The sequence below is a fragment of the Lepisosteus oculatus genome, chromosome 5, assembly GCF_040954835.1.
Source record: "Lepisosteus oculatus isolate fLepOcu1 chromosome 5, fLepOcu1.hap2, whole genome shotgun sequence".
Taxonomy (NCBI): Eukaryota; Metazoa; Chordata; class Actinopteri; order Semionotiformes; family Lepisosteidae; genus Lepisosteus; species Lepisosteus oculatus.
This window is the reverse complement of record NC_090700.1, coordinates 54,527,499-54,554,655: the sequence shown is the minus strand read 5'-3', so window position 1 is coordinate 54,554,655 and position 27,157 is coordinate 54,527,499. Positions and strand designations below refer to the sequence as shown.

Below are 27,157 nucleotides of genomic sequence, written 5' to 3'. Positions count from 1 at the left end.
CACCTGGTTGCGACTGTTTCAGTTAAATCGCGTTTCCCCTTTTCCCCTCAATTCACAGATCCAGAATGGCAAGCTCACAGGATTTCTGGAAAACAAATAAAAACAACCAGTGAATACTAATTTAATTAGTCCCCCTCCCCCTTTAATATGGTATGCTCCAATGAACGAGTCGCCATTCTCCGAAAATTTAAAGACACATTTCTGTAAAGCGTTTCTACCTGTCATGCTTGACCAGAACGATACCCAATAGAACTATTGTATGTCGTTATTTATTATTAATATTATATAAGTGAATTATTGACAACATTTTAAGAATGCCCCACTTATGCATATCTAATCAATATAAAAAGGGTGTAGAAAAACATTTTTATACAAAAAATAGTTAAAAAATCCATGCAGCTCTAGATGTATTTATTCCAATGTGTTTCCTGCATAAAAGAGCTACTCATATGCATGAACAGTAAAACCTCAGAAATTAGACAATTGCTTCTGATCCTTGTCTTTTTGTCCTCATTTCTCCCTCTCAGGAATTTCTCTTATCTGGTCAGATCTCAGCTGCTAAGCAAGGCTGGGCCTGGTCAGTCCTGGGCTGGGGGGCCTCTAGGGAAGACCAGGCTGCTGCTGTAGTGCTGTTGGTGGACCAGTAGGTGGCACTCTTTCACATTCCCTCTTCCCTGGATCAGGATTTCAAAACTTGCATCCCAGTATGGTAAAAGGGGACACTGTACTGAAAGAGGTGCTGTCCTCTGAGTTCCTTATAAGTTGGTCATTAAAGATCCCCAGGCCCTGTTCAAAAGAGTAGGGGTGTTGACCACTGTGTTTTGGCTACATTCCACACTAGGCTGTACAGTCTGGCCTCCCTGAAGTCCACCTCGATTCCACTGGTGAAGCGGTTTCTCACCTCTTCCCAGTGTGCTGTGATGCGAGGCTGCTGGTGCAGAACAGCAGATTCACTGACCCGGTGTAGGGCTGCACGTCAGTTGGGGTTGATGTGAGTAAAGGGATATGGCTTCCTTTGGGGTGAACAGTGCTGTGTAACTGTGTGGAATGGAGTTCTTATTATCATCTGACAAGCAGTCAACAGTTCCCACGGGCAAACTAGAATAGTATTGTTTATTAAAAATGCCAGACATGTTTCAGACTAGTGAATAGGGAAGAAAACAGAATCAGGGCTCAATTTGCTTCATGTTTTACCTTCAGAGGAGCAAACCAAAGGATTGCTGGTGTTTCTGGCTGCATTTGTCTTGGGCCCGATCATGTTTCTTCTCATCAAGCTCGGATTATTAAAGCCCATCAGACCCCCTGTATCCCAGCTCCTACTCTGATTTCTTGGCTCTTTTGGAGACTGTGTTTCCTGTAGCATCGGGCCCTGTCCGTTTGTGACCCCTGCCTCTCGGGGTTTCACACCCAGCACTGCCAGCTCTGGGTAACGGTTGGTCAGATTCAATCTGCTGGAATTTGTTTGAAAAAAAAATGGAAATATATTATCTCAGTAATTGTATTTTTATAATATGATAAAATAATAATAATAGTACATGATATAAAATATAATTTTTTCCTGGCAAGAATGTATCAAGCTGGTTGTAGAAATTCTTCCTATTTTATAACTGAGCTGTGTTACTAGTTTTTGTTATTGTTTACATAAACCTCTGTAAAATGGTACTTAACAGTGCTTGTGCTAATCTTTAGTTTTCATAGGAAAATAAGAAAACTCTGTTAAACCTACTTATGACTCATTCATAATGATCAATACACTGTAACTATAATAATCAAATAATCTAATGTTATCTAATTAACTGGTTTCAAGGACAAAGAGACACAGTTACTCCATTAAGAAACCCAGGTGTTCTCCCAGTTTCACAGTGTTTACTAGAAATGTCAGTATTTTATATGATTGAGCTTCCTCATTACTTTCTGTAGCATAACTGTAAAGAGGCAAAGTTCAGCTTATTGAGGAAATTAAAATGTTACATGAACACAAGACTGGGTTGGAAAACTTGCACCTATGCTCTCCACCTCAGCAGCTGTGCAGGAACTTAAAAAAACTACAAAGACCTAGACTACACCTTTGTCAGCTTGACCACAGCAGTTTGCTCTCCATCATCCAATTTCAACGGGCGGCTCCCAGATGGATCAGCATTCAGCACCTCAGCACTTCCTGGTGAAGGCAAAGTACAGATTCACTCATCAAGTGGGATTATTTTAACTGTTAGGAAGAAGGAAGAAGCAGATATGTCGCACACACCTCAGTTATTGTTCTTGTACTAGGGTCTTGAAACCTTTAACCATTTTTGAAAGGTGGCAAGATGATGCACAGAGGAATTGACAATAAGCAAGCCAAGTTGCCTCCTTGATTAAAGTGTAGCACCCTAGAATACTGCCTGTACAGATCTACATTCACAGAGTAAAAGCACATGGACTTCTGATGGTAGAGAATTACCAGAGGCTTCCTCAGCCTGATGGCTGTTGTGCTTGAAAAATATAGTTTACAATAAACAAGTTACTAAGGCAATTTGTTTTATGTGTAATTTAAAAATGTGTAACTGAAAATTATTTATTTTGAAAGAAACATGCACATATTGACAATTTAGACACAATGCATGGATAAGAAAGAAAACTGGCACAGCCAGACTGATCCGGAGGTAACCACGGACTTCTGTCTTGCTCAGAAATGTTCCAAACAAAATCAAAGTGCTTAAATTTTACAGCTTATCAAAATGAGAATGATCTGTTCCTCTAAAAAAGAGGAGTAAATTATCTCTCAATCTACCATAAATGGTCCATAATATGAAAAAGTTGAATATTAATTATATTGCTGTTTGAGATCCTTTGATGGGATAAATAATAGTAACCACAAGGGTCTAAGGGCCTCTAAACCCAGCCACACCTCAATATCAGCATCCCCGCAGCCACTAAGACAGCTTACTGTATGTTTTTGATCTTTCTTTTACATTTCTAAGCTTTCATGGACCCGCGGTGGTCCTGAGCAGGCATTCTGGTCTCGCCTGCGCTAGAGGTGATCTTGTGCACGGGTGCGAGCCTCACGGTGTGCAGCTGTCCCCTCGGGCCGGGCCCGTAGCCACACGCTGCTCCTCTGGCTCCAGCCCCCAGGGGCCTCCACCTCGAACAGGCGGTCCCGCAGCTCCTCGTGGGCCAGGAGGAACTTCCTGCACACTGCGGGACACACAGACCGGTCAGGACAGGGCAGCAGGCTCTCTCATAGAGCCTCAGGGACGGCATCAGACAGCTGTTGTTTGCTGTTGTTTTTTGACCAGTTTGTCCAAGTACTTTAAAATATTTTATTACATTAAGAAAATACAGTGCACTGCATTCGGCGTATGTCACCACAATAACAACATCCTGATGAATCTCAGCCCTACCCTGTACAAATGTCATGCATTAGCAGTGACCACTGCTGTGATGAGAGATACATTGTTTTCTCAATCTCGGAGGCGTCATAGAGAGTTTGCGGTTCTATTTCACTTCTACAGGAAATCACCTTGAATTCTGTTATTAAAGTACTGTGTACTGAGTGTAGCACACAGTAGGCTAAGATGTTCTTTGTCAAGATGTTTTCACAGCTCTGAATTGTAAGCAGCTTTTGGATTGAGTCTCACCACAAATGTCTCTGACAATTATGTTCACAGTTTGCTTATTGAGTCACTTCTTGAATGGATGGTACTCTTATGATCTTAAGACTGCAAGCCAGAAGAAACTGAGTAAGGAGAAGAACAGGAGGCACTGCTTTAAACAAAGGCCTCTGGAAATATGGAACAAGCCTCCCAGCCATGTTGATGAAACCGATAACATGGCATCTTTCAAGGAAACAGCTGGATGAGATACTGGACTCTAGTAGGTGCAGAAAAACAAACAAGAGGCTGAATGGCCTCTTGTTTAAAAACCTCCCATTAATAAAATGGAAAGACTAAAGGTCCAACTCTAAGTCTAAGGCCTTAACACAGCTGTTGCCTTTATTATACTCCTTAAACAGTGTCAACATAGTTGAACGAAAAGTAATAATTACGAGTGCTGCCCCCATCCCACCTATCTGTTATAAGCAGGACATTAAAACCCCAGTATGGGCTATCTGTGCTGGTGCTAAGAAGGTCTAGAGAGGATGCATCACTATCTATATCTGCCCTTGAGACAATTTACTGAACAAGCACGCAATTTCACAGCCGATCAAATTTCATGAACCACCCTCTGCAATGCAAACGAAATATCAGAATTACCATCAGAGTTGGCACCCAAGCAGCCAGCTACAGGCATGGGGGAGAAGGCTTTGCTTCTGAGCTGCTGCAGACATGGCTAAAACCCATTCCAGAATTCACCAGAGGCCGAGGGCTGTCAGATCCTGTCAGCACAGAATAGCTTTACCATCTACCATGAATTACGAGCGATTTACCCTGATACATGCTGGCAGAAATCGGACAGCTGATCCCCAGGGCTTCCTCGCTGGCAAAGGAGCTACAGAAGTCCTCCAGCATGCCCAGGGCCAGGCCTGCCCTGCGCCACCGTCTCCTCACAAACAGGGTGTCCAAGACGGGGAGCGTGTAGCTCTGGCTGGTGCAGCTGTCACACAGGCTGCCTGGAGAATAGGAGGTGTGTGTTTGGAAGACAGGAATAACAACTGCAGGGGGACGTGAAGAAGACATCAGTGACGTGAGAGGCGTGCACTGCTGAACTCTGCTAAGCTGCACAGCTTAAAAAGGAAAAGGAGGAGGCTGCGAGGATTGGTCTTTTTCACCCAAGTATACAGATTTACTTCTAAAGAGGAATCTCTTATCTGGACTGGGAATGTAAGGTATTTATTCCTACTGTTTTCACTGGGAGCATACAGTACATCTACCCTCTGTATCTGACAAGGCGTAGAACAAATCTTGTCAGCAGGATTTATATTATATATCCCTCAGGCATCCAAAAGTATGAGAAAAAGACTTTGAGCTGCCAAGTTCTGGTTTATGAATGAAGGGAAATCTGAGATCAGCCAAACTTGTCTTGTTTTCCTAAGCTATCGGAGTTCTCCCCTGGTCCTTGGGTTTCCTTCCCCCTGGACTCTTAACCACTGTATTTGAATCACCTCTTCACTTGATTAGTCTTGATTACCACTGTTACCAGGTCTTCACTTACCTGCAGGTTTCCAGGACCAGGAATGCGTATCAGTGATCTAAGCCCTGCTATACATGTTCGCTACAGACCCAACCTGTCACGATCGTCATCCCTCCTCTTAAGGGCTCTCTGACCCTTTCGTATTTCACTTGATTATGTGCACCTGCCCCCTGTTTTGTCTGCCAATATATAAGCCTGGCGCTCCCCCTATTCCAGGCTCAGCATTGGAAGATGGACGCCCAGAAGCCCGTCTACCAGCGGGTCCAAGAGAGACCTGATGGCATAGACTTCATCACGGCCTCCTGACCATCTGAGTGTGGGGCTCGGAGCACCCGGCCTCATTACCCTGTTTTTAATTCCCTGTTCCTTTTCCGGATCCCATTCCGGATTTTAACCTTGTTTGTCTTGGATGGTTCTCCCGGCACCTGGACCCTGGACTGCGCCCCGGTTTGCCATTTTGGACAGTTTGGACTTGTTTGCCTGCGCCACGCCCCCCAAGCACCGGATCACTGTCATCACGCCCCCATGTCCGTCATCCTGTCCCGATCCCCATTGTGTTTTCCCTGTTGTCTTTCTCCAGTTATTTCTGGATCATACCGTCTGCATAGGGTCCTAACTACGCACTTCACGGGAGCCTGGACCGGCTCCCGTTACACAACCGAAACTAACTAACCCAGCCTTACTGCTGTCATCTGTGATCAACTGTTAACCCAACCCGTGCGACAGGCACCTTTCCTCTTGATGGTGTAAAAGCCAGCCGCCTCCCCGTCCCGCCACAGGATTTTTCCCAGCTCCCCGGCGGGGTGAGGCGTGAAGTAGATGTCCTCGTCCACGGGTCTCTCCAGGGTCCCGAAAACAACCTGGCTGAGGAGGAAGAGCACCACCCTCTCTCCGATCGACTGCACCTGCAAAACCCCGCAGGGTAACGCACAGTACAGCCAGCATCTCACCTCTCATGACACACGTTGACTGATCGTTTCCAACCATGGGTGCAGCACACACAGGCCTTCTCAAGGTATGCAGGGTTGTGCCTCTTATTTTAAATCAGTAAAAGCCCACTTTTTTTTCTCCTGGGAGAAACTTATAACATTGAACTACTGAGGCTGTTGCACCAATCAGTGATAACGTACCGTAGTTATAAGATGCAGAGCAAAGCTTTGCAGCAGGGAATTAGATGTAGGTGCCACAGCTCCCAGATCCTTTACAGTGTAAGTCCCGATGACAGGTGGCCTCCTGCTGTTCAAACTGTAGTTTGTTTGCCTGAGTTTCAGTTCCATTTGGAACCATCTGTACATATTCATCAGTTCCCCAATCTGGGTCCTCCAATATACAAAGCACACTCTTCCGACAAAAGAGTCAGGTCAGGTCAGACAGTAACATCCAAGCAGTTCCACAGCACAAAGAGTCACAGCTGGCTGGGTTGCAGCTTGTTTTATGAGGACAGAGGTGACCCTGCGTTTTAATATATAAAACAATAGAAGGTCACTGGTGCTTCCTGAAGGTGTTCTATCTGTTTGGATACTGACAGCTACCAGATTTGACAAGCGCATCTGGCTGTTTCTAGAAGGATCCCAAGGAATCCGTTTCAATAACATTGGATCTTCTGAAAAACAGCTGGATGAAATCTTTGGATAAAACATTAGATGGAGTCGACGGGCCTCCTCTGACTTATAAAACTTTGTAGCATTCCCACAGGGTAGGTTGTATCGCAGAGGCAGATGGGCGGATCTAACTGTAGGATTATTTCAACCCCTCCACAAATCATCTAAAACTCAATCTCATCCATATGCTGAGCTCAGAAATGATATCGCTAGACAATGTCAAACTTACCGTGACCAGCCCAGCTCTGGAGGGATCGGACGTCTTCAGGACATCGTCCAGAGGCCACCATGTCCCGTCCAGATACAGAGCCAGCACTGCACCAGCAAGCAGAGAAAAGCACTTTTCTTCCTCCACGAAATAAACGACCTGCAACTCGAATGTCGCACAAGTCTGCGGCCAGCACTAACCTTGAGTCTTGTTCTCGGGCCTCAGAAGAGCCAGCACCGCGTGCGCCGGGTCGTCGTCGCCAAACAGCGAAAGACGAGACACATTCGACTGTTCGATTTTCACCTGTTGGTCAAGCAGAGCTTCAAGGACACAGTTCCTATTTGTATCTTCGCATGAAGCAAAGAATGACATGGAGGCTGGTGTGGAACAATGAACTGTGTATTAAAGAAAAGTTCGTTTGTTCAGCTCGTTAAAATACCGATCTGACACCTTTCTCTCATGCTAGCTTTCTCCAGCTGTCCGCCCGCACTGTAACATCCAGATGACTCCTATAACCTTGGAAACTGGGTAATAATAATAATAATTGCTTACACTTATATAGCGCTTTTCTGGACACTCCACTCAAAGCGCTTTACAGGTAATGGGGACTCCCTTCCACCACCACCAATGTGCAGCCCCACCTGGATGAGCCACCGTGTGGACTATGGCGTGTAATTACAACATTTATACATTCCTGCAGTATATCACTTTACTACAGTGCCTAGTCTTCCCACTTCTGAAGGTGGGTTTGATTTAAATGAGCAAGCCACCTTCAATAACACGCTCACCCTTCCACAATCGAACAAGCTCGGCCACACGGAGCCCCCTTCCCAGAGAAACTCTGTCGAATTCCGTGACAAGATACTATTTTGTCAAACAATAGGCACACACACACACATCTTTCACTTGAGAGTTCATCCTAAAAAAAAAAACTGTCTGACCGTCAGCCCTTCAGGAAGCACAAACCATTCAGTCTCAGAAGCGCTGTTTGATTTCAGTCGTGACAATACTTCCTCTGAGGTTATCTTCAAGGTCTGGTAGCTGACATCAGACAGCCTATCGACAGGATAGGCTTTACCTAACAACACAATCTTAACGTTAACGGGGATAATGAGATTTTTTACACACAGGTAACACACTGTTGATACCGAAATTAAAAACAAACATTGCTGTCACACGGTTTGTGTTCGTTATTTAATTTGAAGAATAAACAAAAAATATAGTTATTCGCTGTGGAGTCTATTTTTGCAGACACGTAGGTTTTATTTTTAATAGAAGCACGGTATTTTAAGACTTTATTTTGAAGAAAACAGGACAAGTGGAACCAGAAAGCATTCTGAGGAGAGGAGAGACAACGTTTCGGCTACAGAGACCTCTGTAGGGGAAAGCCAAAAAAGCGTGTTTCTGCTTTCTACATTGAAGTGTGGAATTAACCTTTACGTGCTCCTTTGCAGTTGACCCAATTCCTCACTTGAACCTACAGTATGTATTTTAAAGTCGGAACTGAAAAGCGACTTGCATTTGTAAGGACCGATTAACATTATGCACACACTTCTGTCATAACAGTACCACCTGCGTCACCAAACTAAGGTAACAACATGCGTTCTTAATTAATGAGGAGGGTGCCAGAATTTCGCAGAGGCTTAGAGTTTGATAAAAGCCGGGAGCTGAGTGAATAAATGAATACCACCTGTTACAAAATCATGAATCTGTTACGTAATCGCGTTCTGTTACAAGATCTGTTTTAGTTTTAAATTCCAAAATTACTTAAAGAGTGCAATGCACAACCAAGACATCCCGCCGTCGTTATTTTTGAACATTAGTTACAAACACCGTTGCAAAACAATCTTTCATTGTTTGCGTTTTCATAAGTAACAGAGAATGACAGATCTTACGCTGAAGCTAACTGGGCTGGAACGAGATCGCAGAATAGCTTCTTACATTTGTTGTTTCTAGTTAATGCAAACCACTATTTCACTACGCGTGCTTTATTGATATTATTTTAGAAAGTTAGCTCTTGTCTCTTCTTACCTCCCTGTAACTCTTTTGTCGTCGTGTGGGTTTCCATTTTACGTGAACAAACTACCTTACCTCCCTGCGTAGCACAACAGCACGATCTGCTGATGTAAACCGGCATTACTACTGATCTCCTGTCCGGGTGCGATATTGTACTGCCTTTCTGTCGGCACAGTGTTCAAAGCAACAGAACGCATATGTCTATGGTGATTCCTTCAGTATTTTCCTTCTTATGATATTTTTATCCAGGACGATTTCAGTTGCTGTAATTGTCATAATTCCAGTATACACATATTCAAATGTTTTATTTATTTTTTCTCCGTGGGTAAACAGCGTGCACGTTTTTCTCTGGTTAAATCGTCAGTGACAGTGTTAATGATTTCGTAATCTGAACAGGTTTACTTTTAAGTACAGCAAAACATTTCCGAGGTGAAGATCCTGAACGATCGATGATCGGTCTAAATTTAAGCTAATTCTGTGGGTTGAGCTCTCCGTGTTTTCGGGAACCGAAAATGAGATTTCTGGCGAGGTCAAAGCGCAGCTGCCGGCTGTGGTGGTTGATGCCCTGATGCCCTGATGCCTTCAGACCAGCTCCACCCGCGTAAACTGTTCGCACCGGATTATTCTCACGCAGCACGAGCTGGCGCCCAGCTCTCATCGTGGCACAAACAGCACCGCCGGCAGAGCGTGGCAGGTCCGTGACGTCATGTGGCCGTGGTTGGCGCTGAGGGTTAAGAATAGCCCGAGGATCTGGGTCAGAACAGGACATCCATTCTCCAGTGACGCTCGCCGTGTCGGGAGGAACTATCCCCATATTGACAGTTTACAGGAATCCTTGTAACGACCGCTAGTATCGAGAGTGGTCCTGTCTCAGATGTTGTCAGGGTGAAATTAGATGACAATCTACAACAAAAAGACCACCAATCCATAATGCCACCATCATCATCAACATAGATGAATGCAGTTCCATGACAGACCGCGGGTAACGTGTCCTGCTTTCTTCTGCTGTACATGCGCAGTCTCTACCATGTAACACAATCCTCCATCTCCATGGGGATCATAACCGCGATTAACTGGAAGCACCAATTAACTAATTAATTAACTAATCTGTCTGATTAGTCCCCTGTGCTATCGTCTCGCGGCTCAACGACATTGTACTTGGGTGCGAGGGGCCTCGGCGAGTCCCCTGGGTGCCTGAGGTTGGGTCCATCCATTTTCTAACTGCTTTGACCAGTACAGGGTCGTGAGGGCACCGAAGCCTGTCCTGGCAAGCAATGGGCACAAGGCAGGGCACACCCTGGACAGGATGCCAGTCCATCACAGGGCACACACAGACACAGACTCACACACTATCTCATCAGCGCCAGTTGTCCAGACGCCAGTTAACCTGCCAGTATGTCCCACAGGACTGTGGGAGGAAACTAGAGCACCTGGAGGAGAAGCGTGTAAACACGGGGAGAACATGCTAACTCCACACAGACAGCACCCCAGGCGCTGAACCCAGGGACCCAGCGCTGCGAGGCAGCAAAGCCAAGGTTGTAGTGCTGCTGAAATCAAGTGAAAAGGTGAAGTGTTAGTTGGGCCAGCAGGGGGCGCTCACCCTGTGGTCCACGTGGGTCCTAATGCCCCAGTATAGTGATGGGGACACTATACTGTAAACAGGTGCCGTCCTTCGGATGAGACGTAAAACCGAGGCCCTGACTCTCTGTGGTCATTAAAAATCCCAGGGCGTTTCTCGAAAAGAGTAGGGGTGTAACCCCGGTGTCCTGACCAAATTTCCCATTGGCCCTAACCAATCATGGCCTCCTAATAATTCCCCTCTATGTATTGGCTTCATTACTCTGCTCTCCTCCCCACTAATAGCTGATGTGTGGGGAGCGTTCTGGCGCACTATGGCTGCCATCACATTATCCAGGTGGATGTTGCACATTGGTGGTGGTGGAGGGGAGTCCCCATTACCTGTAAAGCGCTTTGAGTTGAGTGTCCAGAAAAGCGCTATATAAGTGTAAGCAATTATTAATTATTATTATTATTATTATTAAGTATGTCGTTCCCTTGCACATTTCTGCTGTGACACGTCTAACAGTGGTATTGTCACATTGGCCTGAGTGCCTGCACTGTGTACAGCCGTCACCACTGCGTGTCCACAAGCACAAGCTCACATTCCTGTCGCACGGGTTGTCACGCTTGTAATCATATCACAGCTGTGGGTATCACTGGTCTCTCACTGCTCTGTGTGCGTGTCCGCTCCGTGCCTGCGTGACTTTTTTCAGGATGCTCCGTGTGCAGTTCGAGAGTGTCCTCTCTCCTGAATGTTTGAGTGCAGTGGCCCACGGCGAATGGATGTGAGATGTGTGTTTGATGTTTGCCCATCGGTCCCGGCTGAGAGAGGAGGCACCGGGCACTCTGCTCGTGAGCAGGTGGTGGTGTGGATGCCCAGCCCTTCGGAACTGGGAGGACCAGAGCCTGGATGCTGCAGGCTTCAGTGCTGTATGCCTGGTCCCTCCTCCCACTGTTGTGTTTGGTTTCCGTAGCGTTTCAGTACAGTTTGATCATTTTTATAAACGGCCAATTTAAACAATTAACAGTACATGTGGTTAACTATATCGAAGTGAGTATATTTTGTGCTGTGGAGTGAGGTTCAGGTTAAATGGAAAAGACAGGAGACTGAGACAGTAGTGCTGTCAAGGTGCGAGCGAGGCCGAGAAGCACGACAGATGACAAAAAAAACAGTTGTACAACTTCTCCACATGCTTCAGAAACCGCCTGGTTCGCAGCAGCCCTAAATAGCGGTGTAGTATCTTTTTAAATATGGAGCGCGGTGCAATGATGCAGGGGATGCTCTAGCAGGGAAGATTTAAATGTTTTTTTTTTCACGTTCTATACTTCTGTGATGCTCAGGGACGTACAGGCTCAACAGCGTCACGAAACACGTCAGCAAGCATCCCGGGACATAAAAAAGCTTGCAAATTAAGTGCGTCACGACTCCCCTGCCTCACCGTAGGAACAGCTCGCGATCTATTGTCGTGACTTTACAAGGGAAGATACGAGTAACTGCAGATCTTGCACCCGAAGCGTAGTCCTCTGATATAATCATAGGTCGTGCAGATTTCCTCGAACAGTCGTACCGAGAGTCTTCTCTGCTACGTGTTCGGAAGGGCAATTACTAAGATAACCCTGCAGGGGCCCAGGAATACACTCTGCAGGGATGCAGCACGCACAAAACTCGGATCTCCCCCTCCCTGTGCTATGAGAGACGCAGTGGAAAGCACAACAGATGCTGTCCGAAACCAGTTTCACTTCAAACGTCTGCCACACGGTGGCGGTGAACCCTAATCGAAATAAATTCGAGTGCCACATCATAACAAGTTCGGTTCTGTTGTCACAAATATATACGATACTTAAATGGAAGGACAGTTAAAAGCGTGAACGGCAGTTTTTGTCTGTTGTTCTTTCAAAATCCTGATTTAAAGGTCACCTAGGATCATGCTTGACTCCACAAAGGTGAACTGTAATCTCAGCCCACCCATGCTGACGCAGCTGCTTACTTGAATACGCTAAAATGTCGGATTTTATCAATATGTTGTTGTTTTTTTTAATATGAACGATATAGTGTTCAGCACTGATGCAAACAGCTCTTCGGTCCCGAGTTCCACTCCCGTCTGGGAGCCTTCTGCGTGGAGTTTGCATGTTCCACCTCGTGTCTGCGTGACAGTCCTCCAGGTGCGCTGGTTTCTTCTTACATTCCAAAGAAGACAGGAAATATGCAGCAACTTTGAAAAAGCTAAAGTTCAACAGCGGAGGGGGGAGAAAATGTCGGAAGATGGAAGCCATTGTTGAAAAAGGAGCCAGAACCTGCATAGAGTCTGCAACAGACATTAAATGATACTGAAAAACATGCGGCAGAGGGTTTGTGTTCAGAAGAGGACAAATCGGAATGTTTTATTGTGAAAGCGAAGTGTTATGTATAACACAAACTCAGCACAGCACATGACACAATCAGTACCATCCCTGCTGGTAGCAGACCGGAGGCAGCGTTGTGTTACAGTTCTGCTGCCCTTCGGCAGGGACTGGGAAGTTTGTCAGGATTCAGGGGGGAAAGGGTGTTACAAAGTACCAGAAAATCTTACAAGAAACCTGATTCCATCTGCTCCAGTCCTAAACGGGGGATGCAAGTCCACCTTTCAACAGGGCACTGACACAAAGCACAGGGCCAGATCTACACTGGAGTCACCTGACAAGCCCAGTCAGAATCCCGACCTGAGCCCCGAAGAAGATCCTTGACGGGCCTTGAAAACTGCTGTCCGCCAAAGATCCACAACCAAGCGGACAGAGCTGGAGCAGGTTTTCAGAAAATCACGGGTGCAAACCGCGCTACCCCCGTGTGCAGAGTATGTGCGGACACATGCCAACAGACCTCCGGGTGTCATTATTGCCACAGGCGCTGACCCTTCTTTATTCTAAACATGTGTACCTTTATTTTGTCGAATTGGATGAAAGTGTGAGGGCTGGCAGCACAGCGTGCCGACAAGCACCGGCGCAGTCAGGGAGCGCTGTAATGTTACTGCAGGTGCTGGGCGGTCCTGCCCCAGTTACTGAACTAGACAAGCTCGGCGCCGGGTGTCCCATTTAGTCCCGTGGACATATTTCTCTCTGCCGCGATCCCCAGGGCGAGGGGCCCCCGCCGGCCCCCGCCGAGAGGGAGAGCGCGGGCGGAGCCAGGCCAGCCCCCCCCCCCCCGCTGCAGGCACACAGCGCTCTCCCCCTGAACAACATCCTCAGCTGTGGGGGTTTGCTCTCCTTCGGCAGAGCTCTGGGACCCAGATTCAGATCGTGCTTCGAGACCATCTTCACGTGCTCCGTCGGAACCTCGTATATGTGTTTTGTGCAAGCATGCCTTTTCGTGCTGCATTCCTGTTTGTAACTTTCTTCAGGGACAGAACAGGGGCTCCAACGAGCTTATGGCTGTTTTTCATCTTTTCGGACATTTGCCTTGTTAACTTTTTCCAAGCCAATTAAAGATGATTTGGGAGGATGTAAAGTCGCGCACTCTGGCGTCTGAAATCCTTGACAGAAATGTTCACCTCTGTGGGGTCCGTGTTCACCGCAGCTCACAGCCTCTAGCCCTCGCTTTTTTTAACCCTGTCGCTGTTATATTCCGGCACAAAGCAAAAACCACAAGCTTCCCACTGGGAAATAGCCGGCGTTCCTGGAATTCTGCACTGAAGGAGAGGCCTTCACTTCAGTTGGGAGTCCGGCCTCTGCGATGTGGAGGCTCTATCGTTAAAAGGGATCGATTGTCACTCAGCTGTTAAATTGTTGAAGGCCCTTGGCGTCTGTGTCTCTGTAATCGGGCCATGAGGGTTTAGACAGACCGGCTTAGATTTAGCTTGACACCTGTGCAAACTCCGTGTGGCGAATTAAATCACAAGGATATAACCTATCAACACACACGACCTTCGGATGAATTTACAATATCCTCATTCTCAGCTGTTGTTCCGTGACATCATAGAGGGTGAAGTTGTAGACGTTTTTTTAGGATCACCTCCCAGTCTGTTATTTCGGTGATTTGTGAATGTATTCTTTACTCCTCTCTCTGCTGTGTTTTTATCAGGACAGGATAACATGCTTCCCGGTTTTGACATAAGACTCAAAGGCTGTAAGAAAAGTTACAAATCAGTTGTCCTTTTACCTTATTAATCTCCACGCCTTGAAGCCAATGCCAAACTAAAAGGCTTTACCTTGGTTCAGTTAGCGATTAGATACACTAGACGTTCTGAATGGCCTCCTCTTGTTTACAAGCATTCTGTTCTATTATGTTCTTATGTTGTTCTTATGTACTCTTATGTAATCCTGCCACCATGTAGACGTGCATTGTCCTGCTGGGAAGTCGACAGCTGCTGTGGGCTCAAGGACATCTTCAGCGTATTGCTCAGTAGCAGGGGTGCTCTCAGTCTGCACCTGACATCATCAGACTGTCACCGCCCAGTGGCTGGTCTGAACAGAAGAACAGCCAGTATCACACTCACCAAAGCCTTTCCACACACACTGTCTGCTCTCAGGACGATGGCGATGGTGAAACAGCATGCATCTGTGAAGGAAACTTTCCCCCACTCACTGGCCCAACCTCAGATGTACTCTGGACCACAGAGGATGTTAACAGGGTCTTCTGCATTTGGCAAATGCAGATCGTTTTCGTGTAGATTTCATGGAGATGCAAACCACAGTCACCAGGCTGACTTGTGGAATGCTTTTTCCTGGAATTTCTCAAGCTTGTGCCCCTCACAGAGCCAGTTTCCTGGTTTCTCTAGACCAGTGTGCTGATTTTTAGGGCAAAACATTTCATTCTCCAGGCAGCTTCGCTCACAGACAGGCGCCTTCAGCCATGCCAATAGCAATCAGGCAAACTTCATCACTCAGATGGAACAGGGTTGTGTCTTTCACCATTGTCATGTCTAATAAAATCAAGTCTTTTTTTAATGGTAATTTAAACAGATTCTTGATCAACTAGACTCAGATACCAAACACCATCAATTACATTAATTTCCATTCTATTCTTTGCAAAATATGTCCTAAAATACATACAGCATAACCACACATTCCGGAAAAGTTTCACAGAGTGATGCTTATATTTATGAGCTAAATGAGCAGAGGCTGTAAGAATCAATTCATGACTTTCTGAGTAGTTTAGCATATGATATCCCACACAGTGGGATGAAGATTGACGAGGGGCTTTTTTACAGAAATTGGAATCAGTTATCTTTTATTATATATCCACTCAATCTGGAATGATTGTGCCTCTGTTCTTCGGCAGCAACTTTTGCACCCACTTGGGAGAGAAGGAGATACGGAGACATGCTTGTTCAACACGTCCACCTGAGAGCCTTTCACATTTTGACATGCAGCGATCTCGACGGCACCAGACAGGAGGACAGCACCTGCCTCTCGGTGACATCACTGCACACCTGCAGGCACACAGCACATCTGTCACGCCCTCTGCAGCCAGAGGGCGCTCCTTCTCTGTCCTGTCCCTAGTTTCCGGTCTGCTGTCCTTCCTGTCCCTCTCTTTCCCTTGGGCTATATATTTCTGGGTCTTGCACTCTGTCCTCGCTCAGCATTGAGGTTCGGATGTCCTGAGACCCGCCTAGCACCAGGGCGCCCCACGTCCGCTCCCTGAGGGCATAGGTTTCTATACGGCATTCCTGAACTCTTTGCACTAATGAGCCCGGGCCTTTTTCCCGTCTCGCCGCTACGCATATGGGTCTTTTTCCGCTCTCCTGCTCCCCACGGTTAGTCCCTTTGGACGTCCGTGACAACATCGCTCGCAGGAGTGCGAGAGTCCTGGGTGACTAACCCAACCCTACCCCTGGCCACCCTGCTAGTGGCCTTTGGGAATCCCAGTCACAGCTGGCTAGAGATATGACCCAGCCTAAAAGTGATCCTGCTGTTAAATGCAGTCACCCGAGCTAGCAAAGAGGACCCGCTGAACCCCCTGTGTAGTTTCTGGTGGCTTTGATGGAAATCCTCACACCCTTGTAGTGTTTCATCTTAGCAGTGCTGAGGACAGTGTCAGTAATCTTCCTTGTACCAGCTGTGTAACTGCAAATCTCTTGTTCCTTGGCTCCTGTGCAAAATAGTAGCACATTCGTCCCATTCAAAAAGCATGCAGAATCATTGTGTTAATATTTTTTGTCTCATTTTGCGAGATGAGTGCATATCGCAGTTCTGCAGCTGATTTGCAATGATCGCCTGTACTGCATTACTGTACCTGCAGTGCAGGTTTCCATCAACAAGTTAATGATTTCATTAGGTCTCTGGTGCATCTCTGCAGGTGGTTGTCTCCTTAGCAGTGTGATGTATTCACGATCGCCTGTATATTTAAGGATTGTGATAGTGCATATCACTCAAGCACATCTATTACAATGTGCTGAATTACAATGTACGTATGCCTATAATTATGAATTATTGCAGTCGAAATTCACTGGGTAGACAGACGAGATCAAGGGCAAGGGAACGGTAGTGGGAGAGAAGCTACCATGAACAGATATAGAGAAAGGTTACAGAACTGTCTATCTCACAGGGGTGTGAAAGACTGCATAACCACTCTCTATGTAAGCAGTTGTATGTTTCTCTGTGAGATGTTTTTGGCAAAAAAAATGTCAGCTGAAATTAATAAAGAGGAATGAGTAAGAAATGTATTTAGGGAAAGAAGAACATGTTTAGTGCACTTCTTAAGATGTTTTGCTGCTGCAGCATGCATTTGTTTGAAAATGTGTGGCTTTTCTCAGCAGGGCTGATGGAGCCACGTCTCCTCTGACTCCTTGTGGTGTTACTGGAAATCCCCCTTCTGCAGCACAGACAGCCTGGCATGCCTGAGCACGGGGTCAGGCATTTCGCATGCACTGGCTCTGTCCTGAGGTAGCTCTCTGTAATCTGCCAAATTAGCAGAGCACAACAAGCCAGTCACAGCATCTGGGGCTGAGACAGAGCCGAGCTGAGGCAGTTCCAGAAATAGACGCCTTGGGCAGGGCAGTCCAGGGGAGTCTGACCAAGCAGCTCTCACAAGCTGCACAAGCTGCATTCCAGCCCTGTCCTCATGCTGCTGTGTTTGTCTACTGACACAGGTACACACCCCACGGGCATTTGGTTTCAAATGCAAATTAAGAGCATTTGAAATGAATGACCCAGCAGCTTTCATAGGCTGTACCGTAGTTTGTTTATTTATTTGTATCCCAAATGTGTTACTAGCAGGGCTTTGCACGCACAGAAGAGTATTCGTTAATTAGTTTATTTTTTGTATGCCTGTGATTTATTCATTAACAAAATTCATAGAAGCAAAGTTAGTGTCAGTGTAAATTTTATATTAGCATTTTGCTCAACCAAAATGCAGCCCAGTGATTTGAACAGGCACAGCCAGTGATGGGGGCGAGAGAGTGGAACAAGCAGCCCAGCCATGTTGTTGAAGCTGATACTGTACTTCATGAAACTTGATCACCCCCTCTGATCAACAGGCTGCTTCACCAAACACACAAGATGGGCCGATCATAAACCTGCAATGCAGCAGACAAAGGTCTCAGCTTTGTCAAGCAGAATGTAGAGAAATTAGTATAGTGTTGAGGTTACAAACAGACATATAAAACAGTAACAGTGTACCTTGGTTACTGTTTCAATATCCCAGTCACATCCCTGTGTTTTTTTAATGAGGGATGTATTTCATTATGCTAATATAGTAGGTAGCTGCAAGACAGCAACCCTCCACGTATCCTACAAGACTCCTTCAGTAATTCTTGCGGGACATCTGCAACACATTTAGGACTTCATTCAAAGGGCACTTTGTTTAAAAGTAGGTAGGACACTTCAGATTCCCTAATGATAACACTCCTAACGATAATACGATAATAATCGTTGGGCCGGAACTCTGGTGTTTTGTGTCGGCTCTCCTCGGAAGAGAGGCTCCAGCCGCCATCGTCAGGTCAATTAGAGTTGATACACATCATCTTTTTCCTCGCCGAGCAGGGTCAAAACAAAAACAGGCGCTCATTAACATGCGTGGTCTGTTGGTGGTACACATGCTCGTTCACACCCCAGTGCCACCAGAAAATGAAGGCATCGGGAGCCAGTCGAGGTAGGTGGGCCAGCCCTCTCCCGCCTGTGTGGGAAAGCGTTCACGAGGCCTTAACAAATGCAAGCGGACAGGTGCACCTCTCGGTGTGGCAGTGGTGTAGCTCCTACGTGTTGGATGGCCAGCGACTCGATGTGTTTCTATCTGTCAGTGACCTGCGTGTTATTTTCATGGCTCTCTCTTTTGTTGGAACCAGTGGAATGTTACACAAGCTTAACTATCCCTGTCGGAACTGAGGTAATCATTAATGTTTTTTCATCATTCTTTTCTTCTTTTCTGGGAGAACAGGCCAGTAATTAAAAGCACAACAAATGCTGTCAGGGATTATTCTCCACTGATGGGTTTTGATTGCCCTTTTTTTTTGTCTCATAATTGGACTTTCATAATAGGATGGACCACCAACGTCCAGCTGGATTTGGTCGGATTTCATTTTCGTTCAGGATTCTCCCAGCAGAGCATACTCATAAGCGAAACGAATTCTTCAATGGTAGGCAAAAAAAAATGTTTTCAATAGATTATTTAAATGAAAAAACCAACATATTTTCCCATTTGCTCAGCCATGCCTAGATTGAGTGCATTTCTTAGCTTTTCACCTTCTCCTTGAATCATTTACAAAGTCTTTTTTTCTCCTCTTTTTCCATGCTATTCTTTTTCGTCTCGGGGGCAAATGAGTTGTTTTCCGGCTGGCCCTTTGTTGTAGTAATATAGTGTAACAGACTTTTTGATTGACATCTTTTTTGTTTTACATGCTCATTGCTCAACCAGTGAATTTAATTGGGCATTTTAGACTTCCTTTTTGGGAAGTCCTTTATCCTGCCACTGTGAAATAAGGACAGGGAGAATCACATTTCTTGGGAACCTACTGCTTTTCCAGAGGATTGGTGTGATTCCTTACAGTGCCTTTGCCATTTGCTCACTTTTGTCCTAAGGTGCACCAGTGTCTTCTACCTGAGTGGACGAATTGATCAGTGCTCAGCTGAGATCCTCATCTTGTACAGTGTGAAAGAGTCCCTAGCAAGCAACACTGGATCCTGTTTATTTCCTGTTTTCATTTAACAGGGGCTGATTTCCAAGTCATTTTTTGCAGTCAGTAAATGCTTTTTTATACCTGCCAGGAGCACAGCTTCTTTGCAAAAGAAAAGTTTGTGAAATGCAATTAGAACGTATTTCTTGCCCCTTGTCTCAGAATGAAAAGCTGGTTTGGTGAGTTAAAAGTCTAACTTATATCTTGCTTATGTTTTGTTTGAATAAAGCCTTCTTCCAGCACAAACAGGTGACCTTCATCTTCCATGTCTCCTTTCACGGAGCCCCAGAGACATGTGTGACCACTTTTGCTCTGCAAAAACGTATTGCCAAAATCTTTAAGTGTTGTCACAGGAACTGCATGAGCCAGGATTTCTTTTTATGAGAAGCAGGCACAGTGAGAAAGTGCATGCTGCCCTCATGTGATGTCAGGAGTTGGTTTCATCCTCACATTGCCCACTTAAAGCAAGGTATGTGCTGGCAGCTGCTGCAGAAAAAGTATTGGAGAGCCAGCTCGTGACCCTCCTAATAAAACCTGTCGGAGGCATTTGCACAGGCAGTAGGATTGAGAATGATGTGTGACAGCTCACTTCCTTTAGCAACTCTTGCTATTAATAGGTGCATCTGTACTCTGCAGAGAACGCACCATGCTGTGAGTGCCAGGTCTCTTTGTTCTGCTGAACATTTTATTTGAAAGTAGATTGTCTGATATTGGTCTAATTCTTAATCACTAAACTGCTCTGCAGGCGAGCTCGCAGGCCCCACTCTGCAGTAACCCTTGCCGTAGATTGGAAGACAAACAGAGGAAAGCTTTGATCTCTTCTTTTTTAATGTGGCATGTGTTTCTTTGTTAAGGTCTTCGTGATCTGCAGGAAATTCCACAATGCATTAGTCACCAGCGGTCTCCTGATGTGTCTTTTGTTGTCCAGGTCTGCAGGAGCTGAGGAGAGGCATGACAGTGGGTGGCACTCAGCGCACGGACAGGTAGCAGGGGCAGAGTGTGGTCTAAATGCTGATGTGGCAGTATTGCCAAAGTATCCCGCATGTCTGCTTATTTTCTAAATCACTCACTTCTTTCGCTGTTCAGATAATGCCCGCAGTTTACATTCTGCTTTGCAAGTTCCCTCTGTACTTTACTATGCTTTTGTTGTGGTTAAACTTTGTTATGCAAATTCTATTTTTACAATGATATGTCACATTAAACATTTATTAAGGTATAGAGATAAGATCTACAGGACCAAAATGCAACACTTGGAGAATTCTGTATTCCTGCAGGTTCCTGTAGGTATTAATTACCATACACATCCATTACATGTTTGGTGATACACATAATAGACATCGGAACAGAGGAAATTTGTTAACACTTGTGTTTGTAAGCAGGCCTAGTGTTCTGCATCTTTTTGGCATTATTTCCAGGACAAGCTTAATTGACCTGATCTCTACAGTGAAGACGTGGCACAAAGCAAGTACACTCTCACTGGTCACACTAAACACACCGCCAGGAAACAGGAGTTCGTTAATCTCCTCAAGATTGCTCAGATTTCACATATTTTAGAGGTGGTTCAGTATTACTTCCAACAGTTTGGTGGAGAGTGCTGACACCCTGAGCTGGGAGCTCTTTGGAATGTTGAAACACAATACCAGGAAAATGAACAATAATGAACTTCACACACCTGAATAAAATACCCAAAGGCACCTTGAATTAGACGCCTGTAGACGGAGGCTGACAGTATCATATACAGCACTCTTCAAGGGTTGGGTCACTGTCATTTTAATGAAATTCCTCAGGCAGTGATGGGGATGTGATGTGGCATACGGACATGAAGAAAAGTTAAGGGTGGTAGAGGGTGATAGGACTACACTTTTTACAATTTGTTAACCCCTTAGGTTAAAGTCATAGCTTCACATGTGAGTAATAAATGACTGTGCAATGATAGGAAGGGAATAAACGGAATCTGCTCTTCGCTGCCAGGTCTTGCTACAGTAGCCATGCACGGCATCTGCGTGTTCAGAATGTGTCTGTCTTCCTGCCCCAGGTCAGCACTGTGCTCCGATTCCCCCTCCACTCCCCTGGCTTCCCTGCACCCCGCAGGTAACTTTCATCCCACCTCTGTCGGAGATATTAGCCCCCGTAGCTCATGAAGAACTCCTGTTCCTCTGCTACCGGCTCCAACAACTGACTTAAGCGCACGTTGAGCTGTGGGTCGTTATCCTGTTGTCTTGATACGTCTTCAGTGTTTTTTAACTACCTGTCTGATTGTTTAATGGTGGCCCCGAAAACGTTTAGCAGGCTCTATTCCTTCATCTCCCTTTCCAAGCTTTGATGTTTACATTGGCTTACAAACCGGATTTATTTTAGTTTGTTTTCCCCCACAGCTTTGAAGATGCCATCACTGCTATAAACCTGAACTCTGCTGCAATTAACTGTTGTTGCTGTCGAAGATGTTGATGACCATCAACAGAAATCTGCTTGTTCCTGGGAAGGTGAGATTACTTTCTGGGTGGGATGCCAGTCCAGTAGAGGGGGCACACACCCAGGGGCAATTAAGACACACCTATTAACCCCTGCAGCGTGTCTTTGGCAGGTGGGAGGAAACCAGAGCACCTAGCAAAGCACAAACAACAGAACTGGAGTGAACAGCCCAGAATGGAGCCATCACCATATCTTGAGGGTTAGAATAAAAAGTGCGTGAGAGTTCGGGCTCCAGGTGGAAGTTATAGTAACCACGCAACTACTTTATCACAACAGCAGGTGGCGCCAGTCACATAGTCCCAAATGCTTCATCTTGAAAGGTTAAAGGACGAGATAGGGTGGTCATCTGACTATACCCATCTCCTTCAAGAACAAAATATGAGCAGTATTGAATCAGGAATTAGTAGATCTAGGGGAGTAAAATAATTAAATCCATGTGTTGCACTGTATTTACCACATCGAACCTTCTTTTCTATATTTCAGTTTCCAAGTAATCACATAGACTAAAAACACAGGGACACAAAAGATGAAAAGGTTAATCTGTTACGTTTCCGAGAATTATCGGGACTGAGACTTAGCATTAAAAGGAAGAAAAGAGACAATGAACATTCACTGTCATGGTAAAAACAGGAAAATCCTAGTGCTCTGAGCTCCTCGTTCCAAAGAATTGGCTGCAAACAAAGGAAACAGTACCCTGAAAACTGATGTCACAGTGGTTCTGAGTTTTACTGGTGATGGAAAATTTCTGTGAGTCATTAATATGTTTATAAATTAAGTATGCTTATACTTTGCCAATAACCTTTATGATTCATGAAAAATGACACATCAAGGAAATCCTATCTTTAAAGTTATCCAGTATTTTAGGTTCCTGGTATCTAATTTGTGTCCTAGTAATATTTGCGGGTGTATTAGATGACACCAAATAAGATGCATGTTAATTAGTCAAGCTACAAGAGTCCTTTACTTAAAGGAGACGATAAAGGTCACTTATTGTAGACACTAAAAACAGATTGATGAAAGCCTGGAAACTTGATGAATAAATTCAGCAGATAATGCCAAGGTATGTAATTAAAACCCATGTTTTAGCCTGAAAATGGGCTGAAACCTAAGTTATTGAAATCTACCATATCTTTTCGGGACATGTTGGATTGTATTGCCTAAGGGAGTTGATATTTTACTGTTTAAACAAAGAGTTCTTATGCAGTAAATAAGAACATGAAAATGTTACAAACGAGAGGATGTCATCGGGGCCCACCTACCTTGTTTGTTTGCTTGTAGCTAATTGATCCCAGGATTTCACTCAGCCATTTCTTTAAAGAAACCGTGGTATCCGTTTTGACAGTATGGTTTAGGAGTTTGTTCCAAACTGCCACAGTGTTCTGTGTAAGGAAGGACATGCCTACTGCTCTCAGGTTGAAATGCACTTCTGTACATTTACCAATTGTCTGCTCTGGTTACTCTTTCACTCTTCAATCTGAAAACGTCTCTGTTGAATTGACTCTATCAGTACCTGAATTACCTCATAGTCTTCTCTGTTCAAGACTAAAGTGATCCTGTTCCTTAAACCTGACAGCGTCGGACCAGAAAAAACACCTGTTCGGTCTTCTTTGGACTGATTCCAAAGCACTTTGTACATTGTCTCAGTTGGTTCAGAGAATGAAACAAACTATTATTTGTTTTAAGATGAAAGACATAACATTATAATGTAAAACTATGGAGAAAAAACTTGTTTCCATAGCCTGAGTGACACTTGGCACTCATCCAAATCATATATATTTATGCTATAATAACTCATCATGAAGCCTTCCTCTAAATTTGTTTGACACACAAAAGCCATTGAACCAATGCCTATCTACATTAAACTACAGCAAGTCAAACAGTGTCTGATATCGTAACCTGATATCACAAAGCCACACTGCATTATCTGCATGGACTGCCCTGACTTTGAATTAATAAAGGGAAAATTACAGGCATGCACAGAATAAGTGAACACAATTCCATCTCCTTCATTGATGTCTGTAGCAATAACAACCTGTGTAAAAACGCAGGTTGGACTGACTGTCATAGAGCAGCCCCTGTAAACCCCATTACTTGTTAAAATATTTATTGCTTAGGAATGAACTGTCACTTGGTACAATCAATTTAGCTTCGGATTGCCTTTAATACCTGCTTGACAGATGTTTGAAGTACTTAATACAAGATATGCCTATGGATTTAAAGAAATTTCGAAGCACAGTAGATGAAGCGAATGTAAGAAAGTGTGTTTTCATCTACGTCTTTTAGAATCCAAGAATCCGTGTTGTCCAAGAAGATGCCCTGGCTGGAGGGGATCCCGGGTCACTCAGCGAAGAGGACCCCAGGGAGGCAGATGGGTGGAATGACCTCTTCTTATCTAAAGCCTTTCTGACGTTCTTATGAAAGCTTTAACTTGGAGTTGCAAACTGACAAGCTGGCGAAATCACCGGCTTTGAGTTTTCCAGTTGTTCAAGATAAAATCAGGAATTCAGGGCCGTCACTGACTTGTTTCGAACTATAATCTGCTGCAGCATCATTCCGATCCCCACATTAAAGTGATTTTATTGGGCCCTGAGAACCAAACACGGCTTTTATCTGGCGATCAAGAACTGGGAAAACGTTAACCCGTATTCAGCGACTGATCCGTAATTGCGAGGAATAGCTTGAGGCGATTTAGCTAACACACCAGTTTTCCATATAAGCAGCACAAAGACTGAGGATCTGATGCATGAGGTATGACACAATCATGATACATTTTGGATTTTCTTTTACATATTCACTTAAAATGTATTGTTTTCATTATATTCCTTTATTTGTTTAATTCATCGCCGATTTTCAGGGTCCAGCTATTTAGTCTGGTGACATCTCTACTAGAAAGGAAATCATACATCGTGCTGTTCAATTAAAGGGTAATTATGCCCCTTAAAGGCATACCCTTACCCTCAAATGGGTAGGACAGAAACTGTTATTGTATTTCTGTCATTTGTCACTTTAATGCTGCCAGCTGTACCATTCTAAGGCTCACAATAATATTTCTCCAGTGCTCATCTGGCTTGTTTTGTGTGTAATAATAGGAAACCCAAATACATCTTTGCCCATAAACATGGTCCTCTCTCCCAAAGAAGTTCTCCGACTGTTTGCTTTGCTCTTCCCATCTCCTGTAGCTGCGGCTTCCTGTCTCTCAGCTCAAGCTCCTCGAGGTTGGCTTTTTTACGAGTTTGACAGCCATGGACGGAGAGCCGCTTTGTGAAACTGGATTGCTTGCTGTAATTAGTGGCTCAGCCCCCCGTAATGTATTGTTTGCTTATGCCGTTCGTTAATCGAATACAGGGCGACATACTGTTCTAGAATGTCATGAGAACAGTAGATTCAAGTCTCGGACAGCCTCGGGTTTAAGAGTGGAATGTTTTTTTATTATTTGTATTTAATAATAAACATTCCTCTCGTTCCAGATTCGTGTGTCAGCGCTCACGCTGTTAAGGACAACCAACTGTTGGCTTCGTACAAAAAGAAAAAGAGAATACGTTCGTGTACTGGTTACTTTTATCCGAAGCGGAGTTCAAAAAGAAAGAAAAAGTTGTTTGGATTTTTTTTTTACAGTCTTCATTTACAAGACCCCTCCTCCCCCCCCCCACTAACCGCAAAGCGTCGGGCTTCACTACTCAGAAGGAGTGATTTGCATGTGAAAAATCTCATATCGGTTAATAAGGGAAGTCGTTTCAGACCCGTTCTCACAATCTGATTGGCAGTTATCAGCTCCACATTCTCACGGCATCGCTGGTAATGGATCCTCCAGTGAATTCAGTTTCCACGGAAACTAACCTTAACCCTACCTTGACCTGCAGTTTGCTCTCATCTCTTGAATTCCAAGCCCATCGACCGAGGTGACTAAGCCCAAAGACTTGACTGGCGGACATTCACGTGGTTACTGGAACGGGTCTGATTAAAGAGATAAATGCGATAGCTTTCCGCCAGTCGTCAACACCTGCTCGCACCTTGTGAGATGCCCTGCGCGGTCCTTCACCACTCATTCCTTCAGCTTACGTTGTCGTTGCAAACTGATCTGCACGTATCTTTGGAAAATTCGATTTTAATTCAGTCTGATACGCATATGAAATTGTGACTTCCAACAAAAAACGTTGGAAAAAAAGTAAATATCTTTTGCATGCTTATTAGGTGTGAATTTGAATTAACGGCAAACAGAATCAGCTAGTAATGCGGTTTTCGATATCAATATTATTCGTCTAAGTGTATGTACAGTGCCCTCCAGATTATTGTCACCCTTGGTAAAGATGAGCAAAAAAAGACTATGAAAATATCTTTGTTGTTTATCAGCTTGATCTTACACTGAAAATATGAGTGAAATCTAACCTTTCAGTGAGGTAAAATTATTCAATAAAAAAAATCCTTATAAAAAATAAATATTTTTTCTCAAAAACACATGTGTCACAATTATTGGCACCCCTGCATTTAGTGCTGTGTGCACCCTCCCTTGGCCAAGATAACAGCACTGAGTCTTCTCTTATAATGCTGGATGAAGTGGGAGAACACATGTAAAGGGACCTGAGACCATTCCTCCATACAAAATCTCTTCAGATCCTTCAGAGACCTTGGCCCTCGCTTGTGGACTCTCCTCTTCAGCTCACCCCACAGGTTTTCAATGGGGTTTAGGTCAAAGGACTGGGCTGAAAACTGCAAAACCTTGATTCTGTGGCCAGTGAACCATTTCCGTGTGGATTTGGAGGTATGCTTTGGATCATTGTCCTGCTGGAAGATCCAGCCCCGACCCAGTCAGCCTCCTGCAGAGGCAGCCAGATTTTGACCTAAAATCTCCTGGTATTTGATGGAGTCCATGATGCCGTGTATCCTAACAAGATTCCAAGGGCCTTTGGAAGAAAAACAGCCCCACAACATCACAGATCCACCACCATACTTCACAGTGGGGATGAGGTTCTTTTCTGCACCTTGACACTTTTTACGCCAAACCCACCTACTGGTGTTTGCTGCCAAAAAGCTGTATTTTTGTCTCATCTGACCATAGAACCCAGTTCCAATCAAAGTTCCAGTGATGTTTAGCGAACTCCAGGCCC

At 44.9% G+C, this 27,157-nt stretch overlaps 1 protein-coding gene and 1 long non-coding RNA gene across 9 annotated transcripts; one reads left to right on the top strand and one right to left on the bottom strand.

Moving 5' to 3' along the window:
• Positions 1–2: 2 nt before the first annotated feature.
• Positions 3–9,642, bottom strand: fam169b (family with sequence similarity 169 member B). Of its 5 annotated transcripts, none has more exons than XR_011189721.1 (10): positions 8,950–9,642; positions 7,860–7,996; positions 7,119–7,221; positions 6,940–7,025; positions 5,840–6,014; positions 4,406–4,588; positions 3,046–3,174; positions 2,067–2,158; positions 1,195–1,451; positions 3–85 (listed from the first exon to the last, which is right to left on the bottom strand). XR_011189721.1 is itself a non-coding variant. In XM_069190652.1 (9 exons), exons 1-9 carry the CDS (start codon positions 9,053–9,055, stop codon positions 1,317–1,319), a joined length of 1,146 nt encoding a protein of 381 aa, XP_069046753.1. In that variant the 5' UTR covers positions 9,056–9,642; the 3' UTR covers positions 1,102–1,316. The 5 variants fall into 5 exon arrangements, 3 of the variants coding, with proteins under 3 accessions (XP_069046753.1, XP_069046754.1, XP_069046755.1); XR_011189720.1 differs by lacking the exon at positions 3–85 and adding an exon at positions 93–1,038; XM_069190652.1 differs by lacking the exon at positions 3–85 and having other exon boundaries at positions 1,102–1,451.
• On the top strand, positions 8,477–26,505 carry LOC107076951 (uncharacterized). Of its 4 annotated transcripts, none has more exons than XR_001478070.2 (5): positions 8,484–8,508; positions 20,509–20,563; positions 21,616–21,671; positions 21,956–22,063; positions 24,336–26,505. It is a non-coding gene; the product is annotated as an uncharacterized lncRNA (long non-coding RNA). The 4 variants fall into 4 exon arrangements; XR_001478069.2 differs by lacking the exon at positions 8,484–8,508 and adding an exon at positions 19,129–20,049; XR_011189722.1 differs by lacking the exon at positions 21,616–21,671 and having other exon boundaries at positions 8,477–8,508.
• The last annotated feature ends 652 nt before the right edge of the window (positions 26,506–27,157 follow it).

Bases quoted from the DNA above. Each gene is read 5' to 3' on its own strand.
- fam169b (XM_069190652.1), bottom strand. From the start codon at position 9,055: ATGCCGGTTTACATCAGCAGATCGTGCTGTTGTGCTACGCAGGGAGGT. The intron at 7,222-7,859 runs GTCAGACAGTTT...CTTGACCAACAG, and splicing joins TGCTTCCTGAAGGGCTGACG to GTGAAAATCGAACAGTCGAA. The intron at 6,015-6,939 runs GTAAGTTTGACA...GGGGTTTTGCAG, and splicing joins CCAGAGCTGGGCTGGTCACG to GTGCAGTCGATCGGAGAGAG.